Raw genomic sequence first — 27,038 nt, 5'->3', positions numbered from 1 at the left:
TCCCAATGGTAAGTACAATTAGATATTTTTTTCCGTTCTTGCAATGCCTTTCGAGTGGCTGGTGCAGGGTAGCACAGACGTTAAACTCCCTTTGCAAAAGTAGATCTTGGGTCCCTTTTCCTCTCAAAAATACAGCTGGAAAAGGTGGGACAGGCTTTTCTCCCTGGTTGGGGAGAAACTCAACCCAAGGTTGGAGTTCATTCAGGACATGGGAGCTCTACACATGGTCCCCCCTCACCGGGGGGCGAATCTCCCGCTGCCGGCCGGGCGCTGGGAGAGAGCAGTGCGCCAGGATGCTCGCCACGACTTTAATGAAAACATTAATTACCCTGTTTGTGGGAAGGAGTGAGGAGAAAAATTGACTGCACTGGCAGGGAGGTGCACAACTGGGAGCATGTCTTATGGCTGAATATTTAGGGCGCCTGACTGGAAAGAGGAAGTTACCGGTGCTAGTCCTTCTTTTACTTTTCAAAGAGGTGGAAGGGGAAGGGGGGAGAAAGGCAAAGTATTGTGTTATTATTGTTTCGGTATTCAAAAATGTGATGAGGCACAACATTTCTTAGCTTTGCGAGGTTAATTTAAAACAAGAAAAAAAAACCCCAACCACCCAAAACCAAACAAACAAAACCCTGAAAAGCCTCTGGGGTTTTCTTATATTTTTTTTTCCAGAATTTTAGTAGAATTTCAACTAGACCAATACCATTATCATTAAAGGCAGGGCCAGTATTTTTGTTCTTATTAATTTAGATGTTAAATCCATGGAATGATCTTCATTTTCAAGCGGTGTTGCTGGGTTTTTGTATGCCATCTCGGTCTACCTGCTGCAGACCACACCAGCGTCCTGCGCGGCTTTGGGAGCAGAAGCAGCCGCCAGCACCAGCCCTCGGCCGCCTTCCCTTGCAGTGACCCCCGTCACAACCATATCACCCTCCTCTTCCTCGCCCAGTTTGCCTTCAGTGAGACACGACTGCGGCCTTGATGGAAGAGTGGCCCCGAGTGCAGTATAATTAAAGTCCCATCAGCCAACCCTAATTTTCTGTGTACCATCTACAGTCCTTTTAGGGACCGATGGACTGAGTATACCTGAGCAAGATAATTTAATAGCATTAATAACGCTGCAGCAATCCAATTAGGGCCTAAATGAGTTAGGTACTGAGTTTCACTCAGAATTTTGTATTTCTTTCATCTTGCTTCCCCGGCCTGTGTGTCATTATGCCGTGCACGCTAGACATGATGAGAAAATTACTGTACCATTGATGCTGATTCTTTAAAAAGGGAAAAACGGGACCAAATAATTTGACTAGCAAATACTGGTCTTTGAATCAGCTTGGGAATTAGTAGGATAAATAAACTAAAGCATTTTGAGTTGGCAGGCACTTCAGGATAAATGCTATCCAAATTACACACATGCCATTTGGTACATCTCTAGTTATTACCCTTTCCGTTTTGACAGTAGTATATCGGATTTGGCAGATGCATTCCTTTTTCACCATCGTAAATAACAGAAAAAAATAAGTTATTAGCTCATAAGCAGAGATAAACAAACAGAAAGGGCTAATCCTTTTCTCAAAACTTGGATAAGGTCAACTCACAGCTATACCATGAAAAACAACGCAGAAAAGGAGTTTTCAAGAGAAAAATCTGAATGCCCGGATTTGCTTGTAGAGTTGCCGTTGTCATCCAGGCTTGTTATTTAGGACTCCAACTTGCAAGTTGCTGAGCATTATGAACATGTTAGAAACAGGCATTTGAACATTTGATTTGGACTGCTTAAGTGGTAAGCAATTGCTCTGTCCTAATGTTGAGCTATGTTGTATGTGCTTTGGCGCTTTGGCTTGCGGGTTTCTTGTCACCCCGCACAACGAAGGCCTTCAGTGGTGCTGCTGTGGGACGGGCACTGGGCGAGGGCAGAACCACGGGTACGTGGGACGTTCTGGTGGAGTCAGTGGGCACAGAGCAAACACTGCGTGCTGGTGGCTTTGGCCTCTCATCTTGCTTCGTGCTATTTGTCCTCTACTGCTGCATTCGTAGCACTCGGATCTGGGGATGGAGAACAGCGTGGGAGTCAGCTAGACCATTTGAGCTTTCTCTGTTAGGAGTCATACAAAAGGTAACCATATCTAATTATTTACTTTATACCTCATGACATTTAAGTTCTTTATTTAAGTTCCAGCTGCAACGTGGGTATATTTGAAATAAGATACGTGCAAACATGTCGAACCATCCTAAAAAGTGGAAGAAACTAAAGATCTGAAACACCTTTGGTTGACGGGAACTTTGTTAAGGCTCCTTCCACCAGAATAGTAAAATATTGAACAGTTTTTTTCTTACATAAGTATGTAACTGGGCCACCTCACTTTGAAATGAAATCTTTCATCTTTTCCCTTTTTGTTTTGCATCGCAGTGTATGTGAACCCTGTTGCGATCAGACCACTCCTGTTGAGATCCTGGTGTTTGATGGTTGGGGACACAATGCAGTCTGGTGCTTCATCTCTAATAATAGATGCTGAGCGCTGGGCAGGCCCCGAGGTGGGTTTGGCCTGGAGAAGAGAAGACTCTGGGGAAACCTTATAGCAGCCTTCCAGTATCTGATGGGGGCCTACAAGAAAGCTGGAGAGAGACTTTTTACAAGGGCATGTGGTTATAGGACGAGGGGTAGTGGCTTCAAACTGGAAAAGGGTAGATTTAGATTAGACATTAGGAAGAAATTCTCTGCCGTGGGGGTGGTGAGCCCCTGGCCCAGGTTGCCCAGAGAAGCTGTGGCTGCCCCATCCCTGGAGGGGTTCAAGGCCAGGTTGGACGGGGATTGGAGCAACCTGGTCTGGTGGGAGATGACCCTGCCCAGGGCAGGGGGTGGCACTGGGTGATCTTTAATGTCCCTTCCAACCCAAACCATTCTATGAAATGGCAGTGCCTTGGTCATTTGGGCACAGTGACCCGTTGTTGGTGTGAAGGGGCATGTTCCTCACTGCAGATTGTTCTCATTCGTCAGAGGTGCCAGGCTTCATTTTCCGCTGTGTTTGACTGAAGATTGTGACACTAAAGGACAAGCCAGCTTATGCCAAAATATAATAAATGCTTGAGAGAGGGGTGTCCAGGCTACGATTTCCATAGGTCTGCTTTCATTGTCTCAGTTAGTAGCCAGACAAGCTGTAAATTGCTCCTTTAATTAAGCAGAACTTTATCTCCGTGTATACAACAAGAGAAACATGAGGAGCTGGTAAAAGGTTATGAGCAGTGACATGAGCGGAGGGGGTTTCAGGCTGAAATCGTGGCTTGTGAGTTCCGCCAGTGTCACCTCGTCCGAGCTTTGCCAAGTGGCACCACCGTCCTGCCCCCCCTCCCGTCTGCTGAAAACATGCAGCTTTTTAAAGGGCCTTGGTATTGTTTAGAGGAGTGCTTTACATAAATTCCTATGGCTGTATGTAGGCACGTCTGCTCTACATACCTCTGAGTCGAAATCCTAATTCCTACTCAAAGATCGTGCAGTCATTAGCCAGGAAGAAATGATAAACGTCCTGATAAATAGGACTGGCGGGACTCCTGACACTGGGAAACGAGCACTGGCAGATTACTGTGGTCCGCACAGTATGAACCAGTAGCTGAACTAAAAGAGGTTATTGTTTTTCATAATCCCTGCACCACACTAGCTAGATCTTCCCCCCCCAAAAGAAAGTTTTAAGAGCGCTAGCACTTTTTCGGGTAAATTCTCCCTCATAGCTGTGTCTCTTGAGTAACCTGCTGGTGATTTCAAGGTGATCTGTAGTATAATTAAACACTGAAGGAAAGCTCCAATTGAAATCAGTTGGAGTGTCACTCAATGAAGGCATTCTGGGCTGGTCCCACAGTGAGCTGTCATTTTCCCTGTATGAAGCTGAAATCTGATGTGTAAATATCCTCTTGATGCTGTGCAATAGGTTTTCATCCTCCCCTCTCACCCCGCCCCCCCCAGATGCCTTTAGAGCACCCTTCAAAAAAAAGCACAAAACCGGATAATTTACGCTGCGCAGGTTTGCTGTGTGCTAGGTTGTAGTGGGAATTGAAGGGAAGCGCTTGGAGACCGAACTTTCCCCTAAAAATTTCTTTTGTTGGTTGAGAGGGAAAAAAATGACTGCAGCAGAATGAACAGCGAGAGACAATGGGGGCTGGTTTTATTAATTTTCAAATGAATACGTGATATTCTGAAATGAAGGCCAGTGTGTAAGAATGGCACGGGTTGCTCCCCGGGTGGGAGATGTTATTTTCCGTATGTAGGATACCAAGGGCACGGCGAGCTCGGCCTGTTTGGTGACACAGGCAGGACGACTCTCAGACTGGACTCCCTTCTGACCGGTTTGACAGGGAGAGGTGCTGGGAATGAAGCGCTGGGCACAACGCAGAGGGCAGCAGCATGGACCCCCCCCCAAACCCCCCCGTCAGTCAGTGCTTGGCGTGGGGCCGGTTACAGGAACTCCGACTCTGGGCCACCTACTGAAGGACGAAAAATGGTCTGAGATTGCCTCTGCTTTCAGAAGATAGATTTGCTCTGACCTATCAACTTAAATAGATAAAGACGGTGTATTATAAATGCGCATTTGGAAGTACGTGCTCTTTTTTTAATTAAAAGAAATTATGCAGGGAAGGCGGGGTGAATGCTGAAGACGCGTGGGCCATCCCCTTCCATTAATGAGAAGACAACATAAAGCTGTAGTCAGATATAGAAGCATTAAAATAATTAATTTTCAGTTTTATTGTGTGTCAACAGAAATATATGATAATAAGCTTTTTTGCAAAAATTGTAGATTAAGCATTTTTCTCTACTTCGGTGTTGTGCTGAAAATGTCCTTGGTTTAATGTAGAACAAATAGCCTTTGGATCTCATTAAAGATGTTATTAAAAGTGCTCGGTGCAACTTGCTTCTGGTGTCCTCAAAGCAGGTAAGATTGGTAGAAAATTATGACAAATATTACATGAAAGAAAAAGTAAGATCTGAAAAGGAAGAAGAAAAATAAATCAGGTTTATATGTAGGTTAAGAACTGCTTATTACGAGATCACCAAAAAGGAGTTGCAGCGTAGGAACAAAAGTGATGTTTTTAGTTGAAGTTTAAATCGTAATTAATTTAATGTATTAAATAAAATGTGATGCAAACGCTATGCAGATTGTTATGGCTGTACCCAAATGCCAACTTGTCCTTTAGTCTAGGTGGAAGAACCAGTGCCGGGGGGTTTTTTACCCGTGATAGGTAACATAGAGCTGAGCATTCGGTGCGAGAAGAGTGGAGCGGGAGGGAGCCTCTCCCCAGTGCGCCCGCAGGTATTAAAGGTGTTGAAATGCAGTTAGAGTTTTCTCACTAGAGGAGAATTCAGGTAGATGACTGACCTCCAGTATTTCAGGAGGTCAGTTACCCAGTGAAACACTGGATACTTCCCCATCTCTTCGCCCGCCCAGCATCCCCGTCCCCTCCCCGGGGGAGCCGAGACAGCCCCTCGTCCCGCCTCTTCCCAAAGCTTGAAGGAAAGTTATTTTCTGCACTGTGGGATCCCTGCCCACGCCGGGGCTTCCCAGGAGCTGTCGCAACATTAATGAGAGGAGGAAATGGGAGCTGTGCGCATCCTGGGTGAGGCTGATCATGGGGGCAGTTTGCTCATTAATGGGTATCTGCATCACCAGGGGTGAAGATGGAGGGTCTGGGATTGTTGGAATGTTGTCGTGATTTGTTGACAACATCTCTGATTTGTGCCGAGAATGAAAAACTGCAGGTTTTTTGGCTGGAAGGCTTTGAGAAGCGATGAGTTTCCGTCACCTTCAATTAGAAAGTTGTGATTTGCTTGTCCTGTGTGTGTTTATGGACAGGACGCTGCCCGTTCCCACAGCAGTCGCTGCTACATTAGGGCTAAACTAAAAGGGCAGCAGTGGGAGAAACCAGAACAAAAAATACATAAGGATGTTTAACTTCTGTTTATAAAGAAGATAGATAGGAGAGATTTAGGATAATTAATACAGCAGAGCAGGAATACTTAGGAGATTTTGCGCTTCCTCGAAAGTCACTTTCTTTTGAGCTGTCCCAAGATAGCTAAAAACACTCGCTAGCACAAACTGCGTGGTCTCTGGTGTGGGGAGGGCGGCAGCGCCGCCGGATGCTCCGTCTCGCTGACGAAGCGTTCTGTGGAGCCGCACTGAAAGGACGAGGAAAAACAGCTGTTGGGAGGCAGGGGCGAGCTGCAGAGCTCAGGACCGGATCTGGGACGTTCGGCACCCCCGTCCCAGCAGGGATGCTCCTACGCAGCTGGGGATCAGGTTCAGGCACCGCTCTCTCTGGGTGTTGGGGCTGCTGGTTATCGCCACCTACTTCTGCCCTGCACAGGTTTTTAAAGCTGCTTTGAAGTTAGCTGGATTTTGGCTTTGATTTAAAGCAAGAAAACAGAAAGAAACTGAAGAGGGAGGAGTGAGCTCAGTCTTTACCTCATGCCGGGGTGTAACGGGGCTCACAGCTGTGCTGGGGGCGAGGGCCACTGGAGCCGGGTCCTGCGAAGGGGCTGGGGCGGGACCACGGCTTCGGTCCCCATGGGGAGGGGACTGGACGGGACAGGACGGGTGGCTTCCCAGAGCTGGTCTGCTGCTGCTGCGGAGAACAGTCATTCTGTTTAAACAGAGGGGGGTTTAGTTTGTGGCGATCTTTTGCGCTACCCTGAAAATGCATTAAGCCTGCATCGCTCAGAATGAAGTGATTTGCTCCTCACAAGCGAAAACATCGGGGTTTTTTGCCTCCATCACCTTGCAGGCTCTGTGCTCGGCTTACGGCTTTTCTGTCAATCCCCTGCAGGCAGTGAAATTAAAATAAGTTACAGTATGAGGTGATGTACCTTATTTGCAGTGTCTGGGTAAGTCATTGGAGTAGCGTCGCATCCTTCTCTGGTAGTTTGGCTTATCGTTGCTGTGATCTCTTGAAAGGATTTTAGTTGATATTTTGCAGAAGGCTCTGTTGACTATGTGTTATTGACATATTCTTAGCTTAAAACCATTATCATGTTAAAGCCCTGGATTTAGAAACTAATTACAAGACATTAATAGCTAAGCCCGAAGAGCTAAGTCATGCAAATATTGCTATCTGTAAAGTTGAATATACAAAAACTGTTTGAACTGCTGACTTAGTAACTGGAGTCCAAAAGCAATCTGTAAGGTGGCAATAAATCTGAGCGCAATCCTCCGCAATTGTTTTCTAATGTGTCCGTGAAATTAATGGCACAGTTATGAAAGTCGTATCAGGAAACACGGCTATTTTTTTTTCCCCGAGTAGGTTAATTATCACTAATGTAATTATTTTTGTACTGATTTTTATTTTAATCAAACATTGCATGAAACAATTTAGTTCAGAACAAATAGCTTATTACAGAAATGTTTGTGGTGGTGAGAAAAAAAGCAGCGATGTTTAAATTATACACATATATTGAGTTACTTTATTCATTAAAATGAACAATTATGCTAGGCCTTATGAGACAGACTAAGCGTTTCTTGTTAATGTTTGTTCTGGAGTGAACATAATGAGAATTTATATTGGAAACGGATCCCATCCCTCTAGCTCAAGGCACTTATGAACTGGATGATGTGCAGGAGTTGGGAGAGCTTGGGGAAAAAAAGAGATAGAGTTAACCTCTAACCAAGATGGATGGTGCACTGCTCCGTGGCTGTGGGGAAAGCACTGGATCTGGAGGAGACCTTGTTCTTTTCTGGGTTTTTTGGTTTGGGTTTTTTTTCCTCTGTGCTGTGGCGGTAGGGCAAAACATAGTGTCCCACTGTGACACAGCGGCTCTACTGGGTCCATGTACCACAGAGCGGGGCCAACTTTGAAGTTCTCAGGTCTTTTGAATGTCCTACAAGGAACGAGTTGTGGGTTTGAGGGTTGTTTTGGTTTTTTTTTTCCCGTTTATCAGATCAGTTCATCAGTGGATGAACTATAATAGCATCAGTCTGCACACGATGCTGTTGAAGCTGCGCCACTTACCATGAGGATAAGTGCATGATGGGTAGATATGTGATTTTTCAGGACATTAGACACATCTGTCTACAGCACCTAGTGCGGCCTAGGTTTTGCATCTTTCCCAAATCTGGCCGAATTTTAGTGGAGGAGTACCTTGTGTCTCCCAGTGCTGACTTGGTCAAGTGCTAAGTTCAGGATGCAAAGCTGTTGGATAGCTGTGAGTAGGGCGGGACCGGCTGCATCCGTGAATGGTGTTGGTTTGGGAAGAATAAATTCCCTGATATTCCGTATGCTATTCCTATATATGGCTGAAATGGAACGTTCTACATAAAAAAGCAACATTTGTGTTAACTGGAAGAGTACTTTCTTCTGATTTATGAAATTGTTTACTTACTGCTTTCTAGATTATGATTAGCATTTTCAGATAATCACTTTTTGATTATGGGGTAAGATTTTATTATATTTGCTTACAGAAATGTAGTATTTGTAACTACATAGCACGCGTAGTATTTGTTGACTATATAGCACTCTTCCTCCATGGATCTCAAAGATTTCTGTAGGTCTTTATTCTAAATATAATTGAAAGCCAACTCCAGCTTATACGTGGGGAAATGGAGGAAAAAAATACATGAAGTGCCTTGCCCAAGGTGATCAAACTGGCCTGGGGGCAGGGTCAGCAAAAGAGCACGAACCTCCTGAGTCCTGGATCTGACGTTTCTCTAGTCACTCTCGTCACCTGTGGGTTCAGTAGGTGTGGTTTGGTTATGACTCTTGGTGGGCAAGGTTGGTTGCACATTGAAACAACTGTCTTGGAAATCACCATCATCCTCAAAACTGTTTTTACTTCTGTCGCATCTCTCTGTTAAATAGAGGAGGTAATGTGCGAGAAAAGTTTAGACTTGTCGTGGCAGTCTGCAGCTCTGCTTTCTGTGGTTTGTGTCTCTGAACGCTGCTCGGATGCTCCCGCTGCTGGTTTGCTGTCAGCGAGAGCTTGGGCAGGACGCGGCCGCGGGCTGCACCGTGGCTGTGTCCCATGGACACGTGACGAAAGAAGGGACCAAACCAGCGCTGCGGTTCCTGTCGCTGAATGAAATGCTCTGTTGTTTAGTTTTTGTTGAAAGTCCTCCTACAGTAATCATGGGTAAAAGTTATCCTTGCTGTTTTATCAGGATTTTATGATCCTGATCCTGAAACTCTGAACTCAGAATCTTTAAGGAAGCAGTTTCCATTTCATAGTGACTCAAAGCATTGGGAAAAATTCACTGAATATACGCAGGTTTAGATTTAAATAAATGCAAGAAATGGCTGAATATAACAATGACTTGCCACAACAGAAGTCTTTTTTAGATCCAGGTTTTCAAAAGCTAAATTATTTCAAGGAAACTGCAGTAAAAGATGGAATAAGGAGGGAGGGGGAAAGGGGGACAGAAAAAAAGTACATCAGGCACAGTCATTTGATCCTAAAGCAGCCAAATACACAAATTAATGTTTTATTGCTTTTGTTTGCATTTCTGAAAGGAGTTATGAACAATAATTTATTTCAAAGACAAAAATATTTCACAAATATTCTTTTCTGAGGGGGGGAAGTGTCTCTAGCTTGACTGCGAGTCTCCTCTCCCAGCGCCAGGCTCTGGTGCCAGGTGCTTTATCTGACAGGAGGTTTTCATCAATAATTTTCTCGCCAGAAGCAGCACAACACTGCAAATCCTTCTGAGGCCGGTGATACAGAGTTGTCATGGTGTCGGCGCAGAAGACCAGAAAAAGGGCTTTCCCTAGTTTTGCCTGATCTTCTATTTACCTCTACACACAGTATCTGTGCAGAATGAAGTACCTTTAGGCTGTCCTGACTACCCAGCAATGCCATGGGATGTGATTGAGAATATGGAAATTCACCCTTTTATAGTCATAACAGGGGTGGGGGGGTATGATAACACATTAGTAATTCTGTGGTTCTATGAGCTGTTGGCATGCAGAAAATTGGTGACAATCCTTTCATCACTGGGTCAAGCCCCACGCAGTCAGGATGCCTTTCTCATTTCACATCAGTGCATGCCGTAAAAAGGGTGTCAAGTAACTTCTGTGTTTAACAGTTACGATGGAAAATGGAGGCTCCAGACTGGATCCATGTGTCTCACTTTCTAGCTGTACAAACCCAGGTAAGTTATAGCTGCCCTGTCTCAGGCCGCTTTCTAAAACGGCAAGATACAAATCAGCGATTAAGAAGAGTAAAGGAAGACGCAAACTGTCGGTCAGTTGATTTCTCAAGGAATTGTCATGAAATTTGACACTTGCTGTATGGGTCGGAGCTCTTGGCCCTGGTTCTCTTTGCTCACCATCTCTTTGGTTCTCTTTCCCACTAATGTCATCTTGGTGCCTCTGAAGTGAGCAGGTTACACGAGACGTGCCAGCTTACCCCAGCTCTCTTGCGAGGCAAACGCAAGAGCTGGGAGGGCAACTCCAGGTTTGTAAAGGCCTTGCCAGGCTTTGCTAGTTGGAGCAGTGGCGGAGTTGGGCGCAGAAATGCATTTCCTGGCTCCTTATGCACGCTCTTCCAGTAAGACCAAACTACCATTTACTGGTGCAATTCAATGAGCCTTTGCATTCTCCTTTATCATCAGTATTCCTTCAGCTTCTGTAAGCTAACACACCTTCAGCTCAGCACAGAATGAAAGAAGAGTTCATGGATTTTATATTTTTTTTTTTCGGAGTAAGTTGTGAATATTGAAGGTTAATGAAGTTTCTCAAGCAGTGGCAGACCTCTAGAATATCTCTTATTGAGGGATTATTCTTATAACATTCACAGTAGAGGCTCTTGGTAGTATAGTATTTGAGCAGTGTATGATTTCAGGTTTTTTTTCAAATATATGAAATGAAGATGATACAGGATCTATTTTGAGTTAAATCAGAAAAGTGCGACTTAACCCTTCAATTTAAGACTTGCAAACCCCAGTCTTCTGTATATATTAATAATAACGCAGCTGATGCAAGAAACTCATTGTAGAATTTTTTACTTGTAGGGAAAATCCTGGAGCTTGTAAGCATTTAAGTAACCTAAAAAAGAAACTTTGTTTTTAATGACACTTACTAACTTCTATCTCAGGAGATCAGGTTTTATATTTGGAAAAGCCATACATTCCCACACGCAGAAGCCATTGAAGCCACTGAAACTTTGCTGGGCAGCCGAGTTGGTAATTGGTGCAATGAATTGGCGCTGGTAATGTCAGGAGCTTCCCAGTTATTCCAGTGGGGACTATTTCAGGGGGGCTCCAGAGCTAAACCTCCCTTGTTCTGGGAAACTGGTTAGTGGCTTTAGTCAGGAATATTTTTGAAATGATTTGTGAGTCTAATTATCTGCAGTACTTGGAAGTCTTTGTGCACATACTTTGGAGTTTAGGTTTCTTAAGGCTGCAGGACAAGTGAGACTTTCCAGTTATTTAATATAATCATTAATAATTTGCATGCCCAGAAGCATGTATGGTATTTCAAAAGCAGAATGTGACTTTGAGATGAAATATTATCTAATTATTGTATTTTTCATTGATGACTATTTTCTTTGTCCTTCATATTTCTCACTTGGCTCATATTGCAGATCTTGCCACATTCTCACTGATTCCATGCCCTATATAAGACACATTTTCACCTCATTTAAAATATTAACCTGGTCAGTAGCGGTTCCAAGAAGGGAGCTCTCTTGTTCTGTCTCGGTAAGAAGTCCCAAGCTCTAGATGCATGAAAAGCAGTTTGTGAATGTAGCTGCTGCCTTCCCTCAAGCCACTGCAGCTTTCTTACTAATTTTCATGGAAGAAGGAAGAGGGTTACTCCCTACTGCTCTGTCTGATGTTGTGTGTCATTCCACCAGAATTAACTACTAATAAAAATGAAGGCAGTAAATACAGTCATGCATCAGAGTCCCGTGTGAAGACACTGGCATGTGTAGTTCCTGGTGCTTTTCCAGGAGTCTACCACATATAAAGTTTATCCATTTGGTTTTTCTCTGTTGTAGGTTCCCCTTTGGTCCTCCCCTCTTCCATTCCCGCCCTGGATGTCTGACAGTGACATCTAAATAACCAGCCTCTTTCTATTTCACCTGTCTTGTAGATCGACGAAATGCAGTGGGGCAAAGGAGTGCGTGAAGTCCCGTCCTCGGTCTGCAGCCTGCCTTGCAAGCCGGGAGAGAGGAAGAAGATGGTGAAGGGGATGCCGTGCTGCTGGCACTGCGAGCTCTGCGACGGCTATCAGTACCAGGCCGACGAGGTGACCTGTCTGCTCTGCTCATACAACGAGCGGCCCAACGAGAACCGAACAGGATGCCGTTCCATACCCATTGTCAAGCTGGAGTGGCACTCGCCCTGGGCTGTGATACCCGTCTTCTTGGCTATGCTGGGAATTATTGCCACCATTTTTGTCATGGCAACGTTCATCAGATATAACGATACTCCCATTGTCCGGGCTTCGGGGAGGGAACTCAGCTACGTCCTGTTAACAGGGATATTTCTGTGCTACATCATCACATTTCTGATGATCGCCAAACCAAACGTTGCCGTGTGCTCCTTCCGGCGTATCTTCTTGGGCTTGGGGATGTGCATCAGCTATGCAGCCCTCTTAACTAAAACAAACCGCATCTACCGCATATTTGAACAGGGCAAAAAGTCAGTGACAGCACCTAGGCTTATAAGCCCCACGTCACAGCTGGCGATCACCTCGAGTTTGATATCTGTTCAGCTTCTAGGTGTCTTTATTTGGTTTGCCGTTGACCCACCCAACATCATCATAGATTATGATGAGCAGAAAACTATGAACCCTGACCAAGCCAGAGGAGTTCTCAAATGTGACATTACGGATCTACAAATCATTTGTTCCTTGGGTTATAGCATTCTTCTAATGGTTACGTGTACTGTGTATGCCATCAAGACTCGGGGTGTCCCAGAGAATTTTAATGAAGCTAAACCCATTGGATTCACTATGTACACTACCTGTATAGTATGGCTTGCCTTCATTCCAATATTTTTTGGCACTGCCCAGTCAGCCGAAAAGGTAGGTGAAAAATGAACGAACGTGCACCTGATATATCAGGATTCATTGCAATTATAAATTACGTAGCGATGTTCAGCTTTACATAGATTTTAAAATGAGCTATCCAGTTGGCTCATTACCGAGACATGTGCAATATATAGCACTATTTTCCTTCTCCATTTAGCTGGTGGGTTATTCATTTGATAAACTGGCAAACGATCAATAGCAATCATATTAGCCATTAGTTTTATTGTTGCATCCATTTCAATTGTATCTTTTCAGTTGGATAAGTGGGAATTAGCTGTCATGTTGTCCAGAGAGAGGCATCTCTTAACTAAATCATTTTGAATATAAGATGTAAGCAAAAAAACCTGTCAAAAAGTAGCGAAGTAGACTCCTGCGCTTCTGGTGTTCGGCACTGAGGGTGGTGCTCCATCTGATGAGTGCTGTGCTTCAGGAATGGCAGCCTCAGGGCACATTTACACCGCAGGTAAATAGTTTGAGCTCCAGCCGCTGAGACTAGACTGACGCTCTCTCTGTATTGGTTATTTTTAAACTAGCCCAGGCAGGCTTACCCTGGAGCTAATGGCAAGGGTATAGCCAGAGTCCTGGAGCGAAAGCCAGGTTGCTTCTCTTCGTAAGTGAGATCCACTTAAGCCCATGGAGTTGCCAGCCCAAAATGTTACACTTACGCGATTTAAGAAAAAGCATCCAAATCCATTAGTTGGATTGTTACAAAAATCAATTACTGCAAAGTGCCGTCAGACTTGATTAAAAGACTCCCATTGGCTACGAGAGGCTTCAGATGGTGCAGAGGGCCCTGCAGTGTGTCTGTCTGAGGGCTCACAGGCACATCGCCTCCATCCCTGCTCTCAGCTGCTCAGCTTAGGGAAACACACCCCGGCAATCAGAGCAGACGTGCACACGAAGAGATGCAAAACTTGGTCAACTTTGGGCTTTGCTGCCCACAGGAATTGGGTTTAAAGTGCTCTTTGTAAATATATCGAATCAGCTCTGCTGGGACCAGCCCAGCGTGTTGCAGCTGCTGCTGAGATGGTTTAGGTACAAACATTAACAGCTTCTCTTTTATCTCACACAAAGGAACAAGGAGAAAGTCACTCTCATCTTCCCGTTATATTTATTGGTGAGGATGGTGGCCTTGGAGAAAGAGGGCAATAATAAACAGCCAGAGGACAGTATAATTCATTTTCCAAAACATTGCCTGAAGGTCTATTGGCAGGAAAAAAACCTTTTCAGATTTGCATTTAAAGTAGTTAGGAAGGGAAAACCTTAGTTGCTCTGTGCATTTTGAGTAAACAGTGTTCAAATTGATCTGCTACTACAACGTGCAGGGCTAAAGCAAACCGTGAGGGTCTTGGGCCCCTTCTGTTACGTCCCTGCTGGTGCCCAAGCGGTTCCAGCTAATGTTTGGTGATAGAGATCTGGTTTTACTTCTCTCTGAATCTTGTTTGGAGGTAGCTGTAATTTCGGAGTGATTTGGCAAATACCTGTGACTCTAGTCTTTGGGGAGAAATGAAAATATTAGGCCATCCTGAGCTGCTGTCAGACTGTTTTACCCTCCCCATCCCTGAACCCATCTACTTCCCCGGTGTTCTCCGCCTAAATCCAGGCATCATTGACCTCACCGCAAATGCTTCTCCCACAGATCTTGCATGGATCTGGTAGCATACTGTCAGTTATCCCCACTTACTGAACCCAGGCTTCCCTATGCAGGAAAGAGCTTTGGCTTCTTGCTCTGTTTTTTCCCCCCTCTATCTTCATTTAATGTATGATCTTTAACACAAGACTTGGGCAAGCTCACCGCTGTGGATAAAATTATTGCACCTTTTAAACGAGTGAGCAAATTTCATATCCCAGCTAACACATCTCATTTTGTGCCAGGGGTATAATTTCCAAGTTTGCAGTTGTTAAACTTATGGATTATTGGAGTAAAATTGCAGTGTCGTTCAGGCAGGTCCACACTTTGGCTACAGGTCGCTTCCACAGGAAGATGCCTCCACCAGAGCTTTCTCCTTTGCAATTCGGGAGGCTGGTTGTACAGAGATTTGCGATTGTTCTGGCCTCAGTTTGCCGGTGGAAGAGGGGATCGCCTGGGAGGAGGCAGAGGTCATGGAGATTTCCATGTATCATCTCACCTCTGCAATGGGTTTTACAGGCAGCCATTGCATCCCAAAAGGGAATTAATTTCAACTGGAAAGGAGGTCTGCCAAGTCTTACAAATGCTTCAAACACCCCCGCTCTCCCTGTCAAGGGAGAGATAAGAAACAGCGTAAGCGGCTTTAAACGCAGTTGGGCCCGTTTGTAACTTTGGTCTGATGCAGGGGGTACAGTGCAGCTTTTGTGCTCCCTGCCTGGCAACGCTTTAGGCCTGCAGGTGACCAAGATGAAGTGCTTTAAATTGTTGTTTGCAAAGATTTAACCAGGCGATAGCAAGACCCAAAGAATTTCAAAGGCTGCTGCCAGCACTGAAAATCGTCTGGTAGCAAAAGCTTTCGGTTTCTGTACAGTCACAGAGCTGAAAATTACCCTGTGCTTCTTTGAAAGAATAAGATTCTTGTACACGTTTGTGTAGGACAGCAAAAGTGATGATGATTAACTGGATTTCACACAGAGCACAGAAGAAGGTACCGGGCAAAGCAAACAGCCCTTCGCTGTGCTGAGCTCCAGCCCAGGGGAACATCCCACGCTGCCCCACAGAGCCCGCGGCACCCACTGCCTCTCCTTGCTGCAGCCCGCGGTGCAGGGCACTGGGGGCAGGGGACTTCAGTGTCTGCTGGCGGTCACAGCACAAACTCATCACGTGCTGCTGGGGCTTATCACCATTCCTTGGGCTGGAACCTGGTGTGTTTTGTCCAACAAACAGTCCAGTGTGATCACAGAATGGTTTGGGTGGGAAGGGACCTTAAAGCCCACCCAGTGCCACCCCCTGCCCTGGGCAGGGACACCTCCCACCAGACCAGGCTGCTCCAAGCCCCGTCCAACCTGGCCTTGAACCCCTCCAGGGATGGGGCAGCCACAGCTTCTCTGGGCAACCTGGGCCAGGGGCTCACCACCCTCACAGCAGAGAATTTCTGCCTCAGATCTCATCTAAATCTCCCCTCTTCTAGTTTAAAACTGTTCCCCCTCATCCCACGGCTCCCCTCCCTGATCCAGAGTCCCTCCCCAGCTTTCCTGGAGCCCCTTTAGGGACTGGAAGGGGCTCCAAGGTCTCCCCAGAGCCTTCTCTTCTCCAGGCTGAACCCCCCCAGCTCTCTCAGCCTGTCCTCCCAGCAGAGGGGCTCCAGCCCTCCCAGCATCTCCGTGGCCTCCTCTGGCCCCGCTCCAACAGCTCCGTGTCCTTCTGCTGTTGGTGCCCAGAGCTGGAGGCAGCCCTGCAGGGGGGTCTCCCCAGAGCGGAGCAGAGGGGCAGAATCCCCCCCTCGCCCTGCTGCCCACGCTGATGGGGATGCAGCCCAGGCTGCGGGGGGGTTTCTGGGCTGCCAGCGCACATTGCCAGCTCGTGCTGAGCTTCTCATCCACCAGCACCCCCAGGTCCTTCTCCTCAGGGCTGCTCTCCAGCCATTCTCACTCCATCACACCTAGGCAGCGGGCATGCATGCAACACGCATGGATGCACTGACGTATAGTCCCTATAGATGGTCCAAGGCTCCCCCAGCCTGTAGGCATTGGCAGACCTTGGCTGTGGTGCACTGGGCCATCGCGCTGTGCCAAGCCCAAGTGCTGCACCTACAGCTCTGCTGCGGGGGCTTTTTCCCCCTTCTGCTCTGCACAGAGATCGAGCTGCAGCAGCTTTGCTGCTTTGCTTTCCGCTCCGTCTCTCTTGTTTTGAGTGGGGATGAGGGGGTTGTACTTTTTTGGGCTTGCTAGTGATTTCCTGTCAGATATTTTCTCTGGAAAATATTGTGTTTAAGCTTAGCCACGCAGGTCTTTGCTGAAATGGAAATTGCACCTGCTGAAAATCTCATGCAACACAATCTTTTAAACTGGGAAATGGGGTTATATATAATGTTGTGATTTTCATTGTATGGATTTATTTTATTTTATCAATAAATACAAGCATAATGTTGTTTGCTAGAAAGCATATTGAAAATACCTACCTTGTTCAGTACAGAAAATAACAACCACAACAACAACCAAAAGAAGCAGAAGTATGCTGCAATACTTCATAAAAGGCAAATAACTCGAGCAGTAGCGTTTCCAGCAGACTGGGGGGAGGCAGTGTGGTTTGAGGAAGGCCAGATATCAGAGTCTGCACCACAGGATGGAGATAAAACATTCAGTGTATGGGAGGCGGCACATGGAACAAGCGAATTCTTGACCTTTTTACAGCTTGTATTTACTCAGCCAGTTTCTTCGTTTGCTCTCTAAAAATTCAGAAAACACATGGTCAGTTAGCATTTGTAGGCTTAGGCTGGTAATGCTGTTTCCTAATGGGCGTGGAATATGGTCGTCCTTACCGAGTTTCACCATTCTTTGAGTTTCTTCGGCTGCGATGCAGTGGTCGCATAGCCGCTGCTCCACACCTGTGAGTCGCTGCTGTTGGCCAGGTTTTGGGGGTTGTGTTTCAGGGTGGGGTTTTTTGCGTTTTCCTATAACTGTTAGTATATATTCTAAAATGCTGATGTAACCCTTCAGGACCAGGACGCAGTACTGGGGACTGGAATCGTGCCCTGTCTTTGCTCAGAAAGATCCTTCCTTTAGTATGTATTTGGTGGAAAGCCACTAAACACAGAGAAGAGTCCCTCCAGAGAAGAGAGTCACTTACCGTTCAGCCCTGAGCAGCTCCTAACGATCAAAACCATCATTAGCTGAAGGGTCAGTGGGTTTTGGGGTCGAGGATGGGGGACGAGTCCATCCCCGCCTGCTGCCCGGCTCCTGCCTTGGTGTTGCTCAGTTTGTTAACCCGAACATTTGGAGAGGGACTGTAGGGATGAAACACTGCTTTTACGCTCCTGGTGTAATTGTTTTTGACAACAAAACTATTTTAAATTCTCCGCGGATCTGTGGGTATCTTATCAGAAACAAAGTGGCCTCAAAGAGCTGTTAAACCAATTACAGGAGTCATAGCTCCGCGGCAGAGTCAATACAAAGTGGCACTTGAAAAGAGCAGAGATTGCTCTGTAAGGTCAGGCGAAGCACAGCGAAATCAATAAGCCAAATTGAGTCAAAATTTGAGAGTACGAAAGCAAAAGGACGGGGATGCAGGTGGTGTGGGAATGCATCCTGCGGGGAGCTGCGCCTCGCACCCTGCGCAGAGATTAATTAGTCCCTGCAGCCTCTCGGTGGGTTGTTCATCCACTTTTCTTTCCTTTGATGATCTGTTCCTTCCCGAGGCAGGAACTGCAGCCGGGGATTGCGGGGGCCGATGGGGGCCCGGTGCCCCTGCCCTGTCCCTGTCCCGCCGTGCCCAGGGCAGTGCCTGGGGACGCTGCAGCAGGGACTCGCGTCTGCCGGGCCCTGGCAGCGTCCTCTGGCGCGAGCGCTGCTTCGGGAGATGCGTTTGAGATTGACCTGCTTTCACAAAGTCACATGTTTTCATGTCTTGGGGGTTTTTTTTTATTTTTATTGTTTTCCCTTTACAGATACTGTAACAAGCCAAAGGCATGGCAGAGTGTGTGATCTGCTCTAACACATCTTGGAAACATCGTTTCATAGGTGGCACTTATAGTTTGCTTTTTTATTATTAGTCTCTCTCGTAATGTAAATATTTTTAAAACTTACACTATTGCAGATTTCCACAGGCAATACTTTCATGGTAAAAGCAAAGTGAGGAGGGAAAAGCACCTGTAGTTAAATCAATCTGATATGCAGGGTTTTTAAAATACTGGTTTGCTTTTTCTGTATATAAAAGTCAATTTATTGTTAGGAAAAATAATACTTTACAACACTTCTTATTACCATTTTTTTAACCTTTGTTGTGTAACGACAGTTGTGTTTATGATTAAGTGAGTACTAAAAGGCGGCTGAGGCAGGCGGGTGGAAGCAAACCTCCCAGCCCCGTGCGGGGCATCCTCAGCCGGTGCCTTCGGCAGCAATACGGGCAGCGGCAGCAGCCTTCCCAGGAGGCTGCATCCCTCTCCTCCTCCTCGGTGCAGGAGAATCTCCCAAGAAAGCAGCTGAGATAAAATGCACATCCCAAATTTAAAGCAAGTTTTTGCAAAGAATCTCTTTGTTTAGGCAAAACTTGCACGGGAAGGATGGGATAGGAGACTATGGAGATGTTGAGTTTGGGTGTGGTGGTGGTGTACGGGGATGAGTAGCGCAGGAGGAATTGCCTGTGGTTTGTATTAAATAGCCTTGGTTAGAGTGGGGTGTTTTCTTGCCACTGTGTTGTACTCTTCTAACAAAGTTCAGCTCTAATAATGAAGGGCTATGAGGTTACAAGCTATTTTCTTCTCCTACGGTTATTTAGTATTACCATATATATTTTTTTTTTTCCTGTTGTTTAAATTACATTTCCTGAGTCCCTAGAATGTAATACTGAAAAATTCGACCCCTTTAATGGCAAACCTGAGCATCAGTCTGCTTTACGTAGCAGACATGCCAGAACCCACTGGGGTACTTCGCGTGCCCGAACCCCAGCGCTGCTCGGCGTTACTCTACGAGCGCATTTGGCACTTCTTCAGGCTGACGGCATCCCTCATTAGTGCGTAGAGATGTACAGCTTCCTGTGAGCCTGCTCCTCAGATTGGGAAGCAGGAACGCAATTTGGAAATTTGCCAGAGCTGTAACCGTTAGATTAAAAGAAATCATTGTCTCCGCAGGTTTGAAGTCCGTATCTGTACTCTATAACTATGTACAGATGTAGTTGTGTGTGTTGAATATTCCCCTAAGATCTTATTTTCTCAAATTATGTCATTGAACTAATATAGAGGGATATGTCATCATTATATTTCTATGTTTCGCAGAGATTTTATTGCCTCGTAGCTGTGATTACTTTTATTTAGTAATTGCTAAGATTAAAATAATACATTTCTGGATGTATCTACGAGCTAGTAGTAACTGTCAACATGCTCCTGATTATATTTTCCAAATAGGATTTTTTCTTGAAGTATTTTCAGGACTTTTTTCAAGTTAAAAAAGTTATAATCCTGACCCTGAGTGAGCGATGATGGTTTCTCAGCCAGTGTGCTCCTCCCGCCTGGGAGCTTTATTCATCCTGGAAGGAGGAGAGGTGGGGAAAAGTTGACGTTGCAGTCATCATTTCCCATCAGCTTATTTTTGCGTCCAGATTGCGGGAACCCTGGGCTGTAGAGGTGGCTTTTTAATTGCAATACAACCGCTGTGAAATGTGAAGTCCTTAATCCCTTCTACTCTTCCCCCTTCCTCCTTGTTTCTCTATTTATATAACGCCCATTCTGTTCAAATGAATAAGCAGGGCAAGGCAGGTATATTTGGCAGCAACATTTTTACTTACTGTGTTGAATGTTACATAAATACTATAATTTGAAGGCGCATGCAAAGTGGATTCTTATTCAGATTAAATAATGTCACATTAACATGGTAGCACTTCAGTATATGTTCTATTTTTTGGTGAAACTAAGTTACCCTTCAATTCTCTGCAACACAAATACCGATTAGCCAGGTAGGACACACATTTATTTTCTCCCCTGGGAAGGCTTGAGATGACAGTTGCTATAGCAACTCTATAGAGGTGGATTTTGGAGTTATGAGGATTTTAATGCAACATTTGTCGGAGTTTTATACTGTTGGCTGGTGGAGAAAATCAGGCTTTGAGGCTCACGGGAAATGTGACTTTGAATCTACCAGAATCTGGGGCTCATACGAGGACAGTTGTGAATTGTAGCTTTCGTTTAAAGAAGCGTTCTAGTAATAGTACTGGTGTAAAACTCATTAACCACAAATATCAATTTCTCTCGTTCATATGCTTTCAGTTCGCCCGTCGCTTCATTATATTAGGGATCTGCGTGTTCAGATGCTGAAGTTCTTAATTTTATCCAGCCTCAAGATTGTATCTCTGAGAAAACTGTGGAATATAATGATTTGACGTTAGAGTTGTCCTGAGACGAGCCTGAACTGAAAAGCAGCTTCACTTAATTTCAGTTAAGGGCCTCCAGGCTGGAGCTGTAAGATCTGGAGATCCTCCAAGAAAAAGAGTATATAATAAAGTCCACTTCTGTGGAGTATGGGGCTATTGACAGTGAGTACATAGTACTTCATTTTAATTGAGAGAAAAATCAAATGTTCTTTGAAATCTAGAAATTAAATAATCAGGGGATTTTTTTATTTTTTTTTTTAGTGATAACCTTTATTACAAAAACGATCCTGGTGGCCTGCATTTTTATCAGGGTATGTAAGAGCGCTACTGTAAAAGTATGTAAAAGACCTTGTGAATACCTTTAAGTGTCTATAGAGTTTCAAAGTTAATTTCTGTAGAACTAATCACAAGTCTTAAACATATAACTTCTCAATATCATTTATTTTATTACCTTCTGCGTTCACTTTGTCTTCCAAGGGGAATGGGATGCTGTGACTAGTCAAAAAATAGCATGAAAGGCTTATAAGGTGTCGCTGCTACTAATGGTTTCACCCTAAAGAAAAAAATTAACATCAGTATTTACATACACATCATGGGAGCAGTGAGGGCTACAGGAATTTTGAGTTCCGGAGTCACTGATCTTTTGCCACTCACTTGTTTCTCTGTCCCCGGTGTTTTGGTGGGCGGTTTTGTCCCTAAACAAAGTCGTAGACCCAGCGCTTTCTGAATATTGCTGGCTTATGGCCTCCAGCAGCTGCTTTTGAGAACTCCCCCGGGAGAGTACAGCTCGGGGAAAATATAATAGTGCTGACTGGATTGCTTCCCAGTGTTTACGAATCGCTTCGGGAATTACATGGCCTGGTCAGGAATACCTGCTCCATCTCCCTCTGCTTAGTAGCTTGCTGCAAGAAAAAAGGAAAGGAAAAAAAGAAAGAAAAGGGAAAAAGGGGAAAAAAAAGGAACAGAAAAAAAGAAAGAAAAGGGAAAAAGGGGAAAAAAAGGAAAAGAAAAAAAGAAAGAAAAGGGAAAAAGGGGAAAAAAAGGAAAAGAAAAAGAAAGAAAAGGGAAAAAGGGAAAAAAAAGGAAAAGAAAAAAGAAAGAAAAGGGAAAAAGGGGGAAAAAAAGGAAAAGAAAAAAGAAAGAAAAGGGAAAAAGGAGGAAAAAAGAAAAGAAAAAAAGGAAAAGAAAAAATGAAAAAATGAAAAAAGGAGAAAAAAGGAAAAAGAAAAAAGAGAAGTGAAGCAATATTATAAAAAGTTGAGCAAAATTATAGTGGCCTAAACTCAGGCATCTGGGATTTCTGGATATACCATACCCTAACACTTCGGTGTAGCAGAGAGAAGCGTGGTTATTTGTCACTTCCCTTTGACATGATGGGAAATGGCTTAGGGCTCGCGGAGAGCCAAATTAAGGCTTAGATAGAACAAGTTGTTAGACTCGGTTGGTGCCAAAAAAGGATGGGAGGTTGATACTGCAGGTGCCCCGCTCCCCTCTGCGCTGGCGGGGGGGGATGGCTGAGTGCTCCCTGCTGGGGTTTGGTGATTCGGAGGCTGCTGTGGCACCAGGTTGTGCCTGCTCCCGTGGGGGACGAGTGTGGCTCTCGTTAGCAGGAGATGGATCAGGTGAAGGCTGTTCGGCACCGAGATTCATGAGGAGATGCGCGAGGGAAGGTGGATGTACCTCTGGGCGGTGGCTGTATTTTTAAGAAAACTTGGAGCTATTTTACTTTGCGGCTTTGCAGCACGCGCCTGAGGCAACATCTGTAGAAGGGATGAGCTAGTTTATAATTTCATTGCCTTGTCTCAAGCTTTAAATGTAGGGTGGGAGCTTCCAGAGCGGAGAGCACGGCAAGCTCTCCCCTCGGCAGCAAGGCATCGCTCCGGCAAGGTGGTACCCGAGTCTGCAGAAAGCAGCACGCACACAAAAAAAGGAGCAATTCTGGAAGAAATGGAACCTGGCTCTGGGACATCCAAACACAATCTCATTTATACCGATGGAGCTGCGTTTCCGTACGCCGGATTTGACACTGGGTATTTCAAAAGCACTTTGAGTCACTTTTGTAAAGGATTAAATATTTCCTGAAGTTTTGCTACTCTCTGAAGTGAGACTAAAATGGTATATTAATACGTGTTGCCATGAAATTTCTTGTAATTGCATTTCTACGCTGCGTAGAAAACAATGAGCGGTGGGAAAATATCTCTGTATATTTAAATGTGTTTTAAAAGCTTTAATTTTCACTTATTTCTGGAACTATATAATGATTCTGGACTTTTACCCACCACTAATTTGTATAACGTTCAGCCAGGCAAAGATTGGAGTGTTTCAGAAATGAATACAATAATAACAGTCGTAACAGTTCCTTGCATGCAGGAGAAACCTGAAGCGTTTTACAGATGGATTTAAAAACAAGTTAGGAGCATTGTATCAGCTGGTGTGGAGCAATTCTAGCAGCGCTCAGAAATGCAGTTTAAGGCAGGCAGGTGTGTGTAATTCTATGTATGTTCTCAGGCTGCGTCCGTCACTGGGGTGCGCTGTGAGCGCCCTCCGGGATCGCATTAACCACACTAATAACGGCGTCAGCAAGCAGGGAAGATTGGGCAGTTCAAACTGGGCAGAAAATAGCCAGGATCTGGCCAGGCTGCGGGCACTGACACCTGTGCTCTTCAAAGAGGCATCTTTAATGACGGGAGGAATGAAGACGGTTTGGTGATATACACATTCCACAGAGCTGCATCGTATTCCCAAGTCAGGACTCTTCTGGAAGAGGGATTTCTCCCTGTGCTTGGTGCTGCCTGGGAGATCTCCCATCCAAGCATCTGACTCTGTTCAGCACCTTCTAGTTGAGCCAAGCCAGTAAAAGGCTGCAGGACCACTAAAATTGCAGGTCTACGTTGTCTCTATTGTCAAGGCAGGTATTTAAAGCTAGGTAACAGGAAAAAGTGCATGCTCAGGGTGAAATAAGAGATGATTAGAGTAATTAGATCCTCCTCAGAAGACCATAAATTAATGGTGATTATGATTCTTGAAACAACAGAAGCATAAGGTACATCTAACATTGATCTGTTTTATCACATTTGCTGCATTGTAATGCTCCTTTAATGTTAATATGTACTTTTGTAGTAAAATCTAATTGAAAACACTGAGCAGGCAGAGCCCAAGGCCACAATCATGTTCCACATAATTACCTAAGGAGGAGGGTGTACATTTCCAATGAAGGGATGCCACCAACCGTTAGCCAGGTATCAGCCGTGCAGTCATTGTGTTCATGCTTATACGGTAATAGCCTTACCGGAATATATAGGTGAAAGCTAAAAGATAATTAACAATCAATTCATTTTGTGAAATTTTCAATTATTGAAGCAGGTAGCTTCATAATGGAGTAATAATCCTGCATTTAAATTTGTATGTGGCTGTCTCGTAACAGAGATGTATTCACTTCAGCAGAAATTACTTTAAGTTAGCAACCCCGCGGTAGTTCTGCAGTCTCCGAGGGACTCTTTGAAGCCTGCGAGCGTGCTGCTTTGATGTCTGATGTAGAAAGTGAGGGATCTCTTCGCTGTGATAATTCTAGCCTTTTCCATTCCCTTCTGTGTTGAGGAGAGAGAAAAGATCTGATTCGGAAGATGGAAAAATAAATGGAACCCAGAAAAGGAGCATGCAGTATAGAGGGGAAAATACCCCCGCCCAGATCTGGGCAGAGTCACCAGTTCTGTGGCCAGGGGCACGATGTGACAGAGCTGCCAAATTCCCTGCTGCGTCCTGTGGTCTCCCGCTCTGGATCACTTAAGCAGACCAAAACCACGCAACCAAAAATACCCTCCCCTTGGACAGAAGCTGCAGGTCTCCGAGAACATGTCACGGCAGGGAGTGCTGCTGCAGGTACCATCTTGCGGGGAGGAAGGGGGTGTTCTAGGGCAAACCCATAAATTCATAATTTTCCATTGGTATTTGAAGAGAACCGTTCTTCCATGCTGCCGGTGCAGCCGGTCATTGCAGTGCGGAGGCCAAAGCAGCTCCTCCTCCGCAGCGTGCTGCATTTGGACTTTGCCCAGTTAACCCACAAGGTATGAACAATCTCCAGTTGCCTGGGACAGCAGACTCCGGGAATATTTTCCGTGCTGTTTCACATTGCCTGTTCTGAGCCCTGGAAGCGGCGGAGGTGTTTGTCCCTCGCTCTCCGGGCACTTGTGTGGCGCACAACTGCCGCTGTCCCGCGGGTACGCACCAGCACTCCGCTCGCTTCAAACAGATGCCAAGGGAAAATCGGGAAGAAGGCCATCTCTTTGCTCTGTGATTTCTAGTGCTTACTTTACTGCCTCCGGCTAAAAAGCGACGTAATTTTTAAAGGGAAAAATGTGTGGGTGTTTAATGCATAGTGTTGACATGTACTTTTTTGGTTCCTTTTTTTTTTTTTTTAGGAAAATGTCAAACTGCTGGGAGAGTTTTACATATGAAAAGCAATCTCTGCATAGGCCCCTGTCAGTGTTACCTAACAGTTTTTATCTGCAGCATAAACTGACAACACCTCAACGTGAAATAATTGTGGTTCCATTGAGTCCAGAAGAGTAATTACATTGTTGATGAAACTTTTCTCTTTGCTTGCGTTTTGATATCTCTGCAATGTCAAACCCACTGGAGCTGACAACATCATTTCTCCAGCAGAGCTGTTGCATCGACCATGCAACTGCTGTTGGGTGTTACTGGGGGATTTTTTTCAAGCTTGCTGTATTTCAGCGCTAGCAACAGTAAAAATTCAGTCTTGCAAAACCCTGTTTCGTGAATAGCGCTTCTGAATAGCGCGAGCAGTCACACACGCCTCAAGGTAGCTACATATATGAATAAGGGATAACTGGATAATTGTAAAATAGCTCTTCAAAGGTAGTTTACAAGGAAGTAATCATTACATTATCTTATTTGCTCAGAACAAGGAAGGGTAAGTTTATTAGAAACATAGAGTTTCAATTTGTGATAATGTATTTTAGTGGTTATTATGAATTTCCTGTGTATGTGAGGCTTGAGATAAGTACATTACAAAGATGATGTGGCTTCCCAGAGGTATTGATATATTCCTGCAGCCTGATGCTCTTCTAGCATGCCTTTTTTGGGAGAGTCCTGGTTCAGGGGTTCAGGGGGGATGGCTTGGGGCTGTATGGAAAGGCCGTTCCCTGTGCTAAACTCTAGAGGATTTTTCCACAACGGGTGGCCAGAGGATGGTGTGCTCTGCTAGGTCTGTGCCATGTGTAGCGCAGTTTGATTTTTGCTGCAGAAAACCTCACTTTCCATTAATGCTCCTTTGTTTGAACAAGAGTTAATCATCTTTTCAGAAAAATCCTGTAGCTCATGGCTGACACTGTAAGCCAAACACTAGGAACTGAAGTAGCATTTTGTGAGAGCAGATCATAACCAGTTTCTGAACCCCACGGGTATTGTAGAAACATAATAATGTTATTTTGAGTAAGAAATAATGGCTGCTGATTCTAAGCTCATCCAGGAACAAAAAGAAAACCATGAAGAGCTTATTCAATACAATGTAAGTTATGCAGATGTTTCTCAATTTTCTTGCTGAACTTCTATGCTGGTGTCAGGGTTTCGTTTGATCAACTCATTTCAGCAGAAAGAATGGGTCCTTAAGCACTTCTGTCATCACGCGGGAATGGCTGATGAGAGCAGCCTGCGGAAGGGCAGGGAATCAAGTACCCTTGTCAGGCGCCCACGGAAGGAGCATCCTTTATTGCCCCTACTTGGGTGACACCTTCAGAGCTAATTTGTTCTTCTGTTCATTTTAGAATAAACAAACAAAATATAAGCAGAAAACAGCCCTGCTAGGAGAAAGTCAGTCAGTTGAGTGAGCTTGTGGGACGGGCGTCGCAGAGCGGTGACTTCCACGTGCAGCACAATGGTCTTCCCCTGCACCAAACCGATGAGGAAAGAAGAGAGAACGTGCAAGTTTGGAGCTGGCAGTTCAGCTGCTGTTTTCCCCAAGAGACTAAGGCTGAAAAATCAGTAAAAAATCCAAAGTTGCAGGGACTGGTAAGGAGATCTCCCC

The 27,038-nt window shown here is 45.0% G+C and overlaps 1 protein-coding gene across 3 annotated transcripts in view; it reads left to right on the top strand.

The window, feature by feature from the left end:
• Positions 1 to 27,038, top strand: part of GRM7 (glutamate metabotropic receptor 7) — a 304,853-nt gene that overhangs the window by 220,118 nt on the left and 57,697 nt on the right. For all 3 annotated transcript variants that reach the window (XM_063347611.1, XM_063347610.1, XM_063347612.1), the window contains exon 8: positions 12,058 to 12,993. In XM_063347611.1, coding sequence (XP_063203681.1) covers positions 12,058 to 12,993 — 936 coding nt within the window. The remainder of the gene's footprint in view (positions 1 to 12,057; positions 12,994 to 27,038) is intronic.

This window comes from Chroicocephalus ridibundus, chromosome 10, assembly GCF_963924245.1.
Source record: "Chroicocephalus ridibundus chromosome 10, bChrRid1.1, whole genome shotgun sequence".
Taxonomy (NCBI): domain Eukaryota; kingdom Metazoa; phylum Chordata; class Aves; order Charadriiformes; family Laridae; genus Chroicocephalus; species Chroicocephalus ridibundus.
This window is presented reverse-complemented; position numbering and strand designations above follow the sequence as displayed.